Source organism: Neltuma alba, unplaced genomic scaffold (genome assembly GCF_004799145.2).
Source record: "Neltuma alba isolate B1F8T4 unplaced genomic scaffold, ASM479914v2 tig00000080_pilon, whole genome shotgun sequence".
Taxonomy (NCBI): Eukaryota; Viridiplantae; Streptophyta; class Magnoliopsida; order Fabales; family Fabaceae; genus Neltuma; species Neltuma alba.
The window spans coordinates 1-8,205 of NW_021631912.1; the positions used below are offsets into that span (position 1 = coordinate 1).

An 8,205-nucleotide genomic window follows, 5' to 3' on the forward strand; every position below is an offset into this window, starting at 1 on the left:
AAGCAACAATATAACAAATGAAGTAACGAAGACAATTATGTCTAAAAAATTTTCAAGGCGTTTGGATGTTGTTGCTCTCTAGCTTTGCTCTCAGGTCTTTTCTCAATATCTTCCCAGATGGAGACTTTGGAATTGCATGAACGAAATACACTTTGTGTAATCTCTTGTAAAACACTACCTGTTCGAAGTCATATACACATATGATCATTTTCTAGCTTTAATCTCAGCTCTTTTAATTTCACATATGCATAATCTTAATAATTTGAATATAGGTGAACTAATTAAATCCGCATATATTAAAATATAAAAGATACAAATATTGATTTTTCCTTTTTTTTTTTGTGACTCGAGATGCCACGCACCAAAACTTAAAAACTCGAAAATTGTAGGAATAATCGAATATGTTAAAAAGAAAAAAAAAACACTAGGAATGATAGAAATAAATAAATTATGAACATCAAATATTTAAATGAAAGTCTAAAGGAGGGAGCATACCCGTTTGGATATGTACTCCTTTACGGCCTCTTCAGTAAGATCATAGCCATTTGACCTTACCACAAACGCAACAGGAAGTTCACCAGCAACATCATCCTTTTGCCTGTTCAAATTTTTTAATTGGAATTAATAAATACTCCTCTTTCTACTCCGTATTATGATGAAGACATTTGCATGTTTCATACCATAATACAATATTATTAATTAATCATCCTTTAACCAATGATTTTTATTGAGAATAATTTTAAATATTTTCACGAAATAACTAATTTTAACTTTTTTGTAATTTACATAAAGTAGTCAATTTGAACTTATAAAAACAAGTGGAAGATTATATATTAACATTATTATTCACAAGGAGCAATGAGTTTATTGATGATTCGTTTAAATTCAAAATGTTGATATATAATTAATCACATATAATCTATGTTTATTACTTAAGTAATCATTAAGTGATACTTACGGGACGACAGCTGCGTCTGCAATGGAAGGGTGACTTACAAGAAGGCCTTCAAGTTCAGCTGGTGCCACCTAAAACAACAGAGAATAACACTAAGCACGGTTCTTCTCATACCAAAGCCAATTTTTATCGTTCTACCAAAAAAAAAAGCCAATTTTTATCAACTTGAAAACTTGTATTTATATTTATATTAATTTACATCTAGGTTGTTAGATGCATAGTTTTCTGAAAATTGTTCTTTAAATTGAATTTAGATATCTAAAAGTGGAGGGGATTTTTGCCCACTGCCATCCTTAACTTGGAAATGGCATTGGCATGTAGCTAGAAAAGTCATGTGGAAAATTTTTTTTCCCTGCACCTGCAATGTTTGTCTTGCTTTGTTGCGAAATGAGCAAGCTAGTGTGGACGGGAAAATAGCATTGGAGTTTTACCCCGTGTTTGGTATGATGGAAACGCCCCCCCGGGGGAGCAAATGGAAAATTTTAATGAGTTCAGTTAAAAAATTAGACAAATAAGACTATAAAATTTTAATAAAGAGAATGTGTAAGATAAGAAAATAAGAAAATTTAATTAAAAATTTTTAACCCAACTTTTTTAGTTTTTAAAATCAAATTCATCATTAAAATTTTACCTCTCCTGCGCCTTATATATCAGCATACCCTTAGTATGTATAGCCACATTTTTAGAGATGCTTCCAACTGATAGATATATGTTGGGCGCAAAACCAGAGAGAGAGAGAGAGAGAGAGAGATAAAGATAGAAGAGATTATTAGACACCTGGAAGCCTTTGAATTTGATGAGCTCCTTAACTCTGTCCACTATGAATAACTCATCGTCGTCATCTACGTACCCAATATCCCCTGTGTGAAGCCATCCCTCTGCATCTATTGTTGCTGCTGTCGCCTTCTCATCATTCAGATATCCTAAATATATTACATATACACACCAATAATCATCAACTTGTCTTCGCCCATCTTCTTTTGGTAACTATGTAATACTCCTTCAATCCTAAATATAAGATCTAATTTATAGTTTAAATTAAATTATTACAAGCGAGATTTCATATTACTAAAGAACCCGAGGCAGTAATATTTATTATTAAGCTGACTATGCAAGCATAGTTTTTTCTACGCACAACATTCCAAATTCCAATCTTATTTAAAAGTTCTCCTCCCCTTTAGATTAATGAATTGAGCTTTGGTTGTCCAAATTAATAAATGAATCAGAGAAAAAAATAAAAGGGTTAAAAAAATAGTATAACTATTTTAACTGATAAATTTTTTTTTTTAAATGACCGTTATGAGAAAACTATATATGATATAAATTTTTGGGCCAGCTATATATAATATATATAATTTATATTACTTTGTATTATACTTATATAATACAACTCACTTTATATCTCCCCTAAAATGCACAGAAAAATATGACTAATCTTAAATAAAACTCTAACCATACCATTCCAGTACAGAGAAGTGGCCAAAAATTTTTTTAGAAGAACTAATAAAGAATTTGTATATTTAAAATTGAGAGAAATAATTGTTTTAAAATGGAATATTATTTCAGGATAAGATAAATTTTAAGATATTGGATGGAAGTGGAACATACCTTTCATGATTTGCTGGCCTCGGATGCAAATCTCACCGGGTTGGCCATAAGCCAGAGAGCGCCCAGTTTCAGGGTCAACGACTTTCAGATCTGCGTTTCTGACGACGGTGCCACATGACCCTGACTTTGTTGGAAAGGGTTCTTTTGCGAAGCCCAGACACATGGACAACACCGGCCCTGCCTCCGTCATTCCGTACCCCTTCATAATAATTTTCCCCATTTCAGTATTTACGTTATTTTTCTCTTTTTTATTAGAAAGAAATAAACTCTACAATTATAAAATTCATGCATAAAAATAAAACTTGGTAAGATACTTTAGGTTCATAAAAAAAAAAAAAACTTGGTAACTATGATAATATATAAAAAAAAGATGTGTCTGGTTATCCCAGTAATTCATATATAAAAAAAGATGTGTCTAGTTATCCCAGTAATTCATGACTAACAAAGAAGCTCTGGAATTGAGGCAAAGAAAAACCATTCTGCATTGTACCTATATTATTTTGTTAATTTTTAATTTGATATTTCCTTTTTTTTAATTACTTACTTTAATTTTATTCTGTTAAAATTACATAGGCTAATAGAAACGAAATTAAAGTATTTAATTAAGAAATAAAACCACACATATACTATCTCCGATCCTTAATATAAGAGCTAGTTTGGCTTTCAATCTGGTCCTAAATATAATATCTCAATTCATTTTATTTTTCATATTTATCTATTTTTTTAATGTAATCCTTATAGTAGTTACATATGTTAAATGTTCAATCAAATGATAGTTTTAGCTAATACATTATTAGCAAGTGTATTTTAGGAAAGACAACACCTAATCATTACAAATAACTAATTCAACAAACTTTTTTAATATACTCAAATTAGTCAAATAGATATTAAGGATCAGAGATAATATTAAAAAAAATATAGGTACATACAGAACAATTTTTTATTCGTATAAAAGTAGATAGATATATGCAACTTATTATGATTAAGTACTCCATTTCATTGTTAGATGTGAAATTAACTAATCTTTTTTCAAATATATATTTTTTAAACTCTTTTTATTGATTATATGTATTAAAAATAGTTTTTATTGCGGGGCAGTTTTTTTATATAAATGATTAAAAAAGATGTTTTAGAAAAATTAACACATATTTTTGTATTTTAGGATGAAAAAATATTTTATACTTTTTTTTTTATCTCCTTCTAAATGCGGATTCCCAAGTGAATATGTGATGAAACTAGGAAAGACTCCAGAACCTACCCGGCGTTCCAAGTTCCAACAATAGGCCCCTTTTCTCGACTTTTTTTCATTCTCTTGCTTGCCATTAGAGTGCAAACTTTCTTTTGTCGTATACTCCAAAAAAGCAAAAAAAACAAATCCAACTTCCATAAAAATATTTTTTATATTTCAGATAATCATCTGAAAAAGAAGTCAACTCTATCATATATAGTCATCGCCGAATCAAGTTTCTTGAATTTCTTCACATTCCAAAGTCAAACGAGTAGTAATTCTTTTCATCTTTATATATGCTTTTACTTCAAGTATTATAAATAGTTTTCTACACAAAATATATAAAAAAAGTAGTTCCAGATAACGATGACGACAACCACGATGAATGGATATTATATATCTGACAAACTAGATGTTCATAATTTTTTTCCTTTCAAACTAAAATTATAATTTATTAACAATAAAGACTAAACTTCAAAAGATAGGCACTTTCTAGTTAGGCTCATTTCATATCAGGGGACTGAAATCGTATTTTCAACTACTCAATTATGCCCCAAAAAAAAAATAGGACATAACAATCTTCTCAATTGTGCTAAATTAAATCGTATTTACTGGAATTTATATTAGCTAAACTTTGAATGGCTTCACAAGATCCTTTGGCTTCTCTACTATCAGTTGGGGTATGGATGACAAAAGCTGGACACGTCGCTATCATCCTCAACATATATTATTTTTTTATTTTTTAAAATTTTCAAGAAACGTTAATCTTCTTATGTTATGGCTTTCGCTTTTACTATTTTTCTATATACAATAATAAGTATGATTTGTTGATCAAGTCTTTGAGTGCGATTGAATAAGAAAGGTGAAAAAGTTGATCTTAATTTCTTCCTACCAAACCAAGCATGATAAAAATTAACAAACAAAAAAAATTTTTAATCTTAAATGGCTGGTAAAAATACACTCCCTCCTGTTCTAAACTTCATTGTGTGTTTTTGTTTGAAAATAATAAATCTTTTAAAATGTTAAAGATAAATAAATAGTTATATATACTTTTTTTAACTGTTGCAGACCGAAAGACAAAATAATAATAATAAAAAAACCATATCTGAGAACATATATGAGATATCAATATCAATAATTCATTAAAGAATTGAAATTTGTACGTTATTAAAGCTAGTACTTGTATTTTTAAGTTACTACTATTTTTTTTCAATCATAGTAGAGGGTTTGAACGCTGAAAACTAACTACACTTCACGTCACTTTTGTCATTGATATAATCTCACGTAGCCAAAATTACTATTCATCATTGTCAAAATTATTATTATTTATTTTTTTAAAATAGAAATTAAAAACATTCTAAAAAATTTAAAAACTTACATGATAATTATAATTTCAAAAAATAATACTCCTAGTGATCTAAAAAAATCACTGTAGCTTTAAATTTTACAAACATTTTAATTTTTTAAGTATTTAATTTAATTTAATTATTTTAATAAACGCATAGGAGTACTTCATGTGGGTTGTAAATGTAGTTTTGGTCCTTAAATGTAGTTTTTGTCATTACCCAACATAAATTTCCCTATTTTAAATTTATGGCGGCCCCTCCTTGAGCATTAAGGAGGTGTTTGACAATCTTGAAAAGTGTTTTTGAGAAGCACTTTTCTGCAAAATGAGAGAGACTCCTTCACGTATTTATTTCGTAAACCATAAAAGTACTTTTAAAATCATGGTTTGGTTTCTATCTAAACACCCAATACCTAACTAAATTAGAACTAGACGAAGATGAAGTTCATGTGAACGACTTGTTCTTACCTGACCCAAAACGGCCTGAGGTACTCTGCTTCTTAGAGCGTCCTCCAGCTCCTTCCCCAGCGGCGCCGCCCCGGACAACACCAACCGTATTGAGCTCAGGTCGAAGTCGGCCACCATCGGATTCTTCGCTAACGCCAGCACCAGCGGCGGCACCACCATCGCCACCGACACCTTATGCCTCTGGGTCAGTTCGAGCAACGCCCCAATCTCAAACTTGTGCATCAGCAATACCGCACTTCCCGTTCTCAGAGCGCACAACAACACACTGTTCAGAGAGAATATGTGAAACAGAGGAAGCACGCATAGCAACACGTCCTCTGCTTTCAGGTACAGGTTCGGATTCTCGCCGTCGACCTGTTGCGCCACGCTCGTCGTTAAGCTCTTGTGTGTCAGAATCACGCCCTTAGGCAATCCTGTCGTTCCGGAAGAAAACGGCAAGGCCACCGGATCGTCCGGGTCGATCTCCACCTCTGGCATCTCGCTCTCGTCGGCTTCCGACACCACCGAGAAATGCAAGCACTTCTCTGGCGGATCATCGATGGTGATCACCTTAAGCTGATCCGCTCCGATGTCCGCACCGGCCTCGTGGTCTCGGAGCTTGCCGACGTACGCGGATTGCGTGATGATCAGTTTTGCCTTCGCGGCGCGGAACTGCTTGAAGATCTCGTCAGCAGTGTAGAACGGATTCGCCGTAGTGGCCACAGCGCCGATCATTGAAGCAGCGAAGAACGACAGAACAAATTCAGCAGAATTCTGAAGCAGTATCATAATCACATCACCTTTCTTGATCCCGAGCTTGGAGAATCCGGCGGCGACCTTCCGCGACTGCAGGTGAGCATCCGCATAGGAGTAAATTTTCCCGGTGGAGCCGATGATGAGGCAGGGACGGTCAGCGAATTGCGAGAGATTCTCGAAGCAGTAAGCGTGAAGCGGAAGATGGTTCGAAATAGTTATGGCTGGTAATTTAGACTTGAAGATATGGGTAGTCTGAGAAGAATCTGCAGATTTTGCATCATTTGAAGCAAGTTTTGGGGAAGGAGGAGAAGTGAGGTCTGGGTTTTGCTGGGATTCAACGGAAATCATGGTTGAATCAAGCAGAGTAATGAGAAAGGGAATGATGAAAACGAAGAAGGAGATTGATCTGAGGAGCAAAATGGAGAGGAAGAATGAATAGAATTAAATACAAGGATGCGGTGAAGAAATAAAATCCGAGAGCATTGATGAGGAGGGTGAGAGTGGGGTTAGGTGGAGGAAGGAGGGTTGATATAAAAGGGAATGAAGTTAGATGAAAGCACAAGTATAGGTGCCAAGTCTCACGTTCAAAACCAAGCGTTCAATTCTCTTATGCATGATCCACTCTTACTTACCTACCTAACCCATCTTCTGTCCTTTTCTTCCCCTCATTTCCTCTCATCCATCAGGTAATTTTAAAAAATTACGCTAAATTATATATGCACACACACACACTTGAACTATATACACATAACTTTGATAACCTTAAAAATTTTGTAACCAACCATATAAACTATTGCGCTTATTTTAAATAATTCTTATAATATGATTAATTTTATACATTATTTATTGGCACAAACTTTAAAATTTAGGAGGATTATTTACATATTAATTAAAATTTAATAGGTTATTAATATGCACACATGAAAGTAAAAGTTAAGAGGATATATAATTAATAATTAAATTGAGGGTTATACTACCTCTGGTCCTAATTATAAGACCTCATTAGTAGACTACAAACGAGGTCTTATAATTAGGACTGAAAGTAGTATATAGAAGCTTGAAAGGTTCATAGAGGTTAATTATGAAGCCTTTAAAAGTTAAGGGTGTTATTTATAAACGGCCTACAGTTTACATAAGTTTTATGTAATTTAATTAACAAAAAATTAAGAAATATAGCACCCTTTATTAGGATAAATTTTAAGATAGCTAACATCATTTGCCATGTTAGAGTCTTTTTTTTGTTGTGGCGAAATTCATATAAGAGCTTAAGATAATAGGAAAATTAAGAAATACCCTATCCCCTCTCCCTCTCAAGTCAAATTAGCTTATTACAAATTTTATATTGGATGCAGTTCAAGAAATTAAATAGCCACACGTAGGTTGTTTGGCTTATAAAAAAATATGACTTGTCATAAAGTTTCTCCTATATATTTGAACTATGTATTGAGTACTAAATGTTTAACTTATAATAATTATATTGAAGAACCTTAAAAAATTATTCAATTTTGAAATTTATGATTATTAATTGTTTTAAAGAAAAAACATTACTTATTCTTCTTAAAATATTAAATGAAAAACTACAAAGAAAAATAAAAGGATCAACTTTTAACTTTGAGAAGAGTAAACAGTAACTCAGGCAAATACCAGATTTTGTGACTATTACTTCATTTACATATAAAAATAAAGATTCCTTAATCTTATGATTTATTGTAAAACTAATATATAAATTGCGGCTCAAGATGAATTGCTGCCGGTCCTTCTTAATATTCACTTCATATTACAATCTGTACTGCAAAATAAATTTTATATTAAACAACAGAGGTAGCATATAATATTTTAAAATTGAAAATATAATAAAATATCCAA

At 32.1% G+C, this 8,205-nt stretch overlaps 1 protein-coding gene across 1 annotated transcript; it reads right to left on the minus strand.

Moving 5' to 3' along the window:
• Nucleotides 1-7: 7 nt before the first annotated feature.
• Nucleotides 8-6,861, minus strand: LOC114757219 (4-coumarate--CoA ligase 2-like). The gene is made up of 6 exons (XM_028946573.1): nt 5,605-6,861; nt 2,564-2,762; nt 1,733-1,878; nt 959-1,026; nt 496-598; nt 8-178 (listed from the first exon to the last, which is right to left on the minus strand). Exons 1-6 carry the CDS (start codon nt 6,685-6,687, stop codon nt 53-55), a joined length of 1,725 nt encoding a protein of 574 aa, XP_028802406.1. The 5' UTR covers nt 6,688-6,861; the 3' UTR covers nt 8-52.
• Between the last annotated feature and the right edge of the window lie 1,344 nt (nt 6,862-8,205).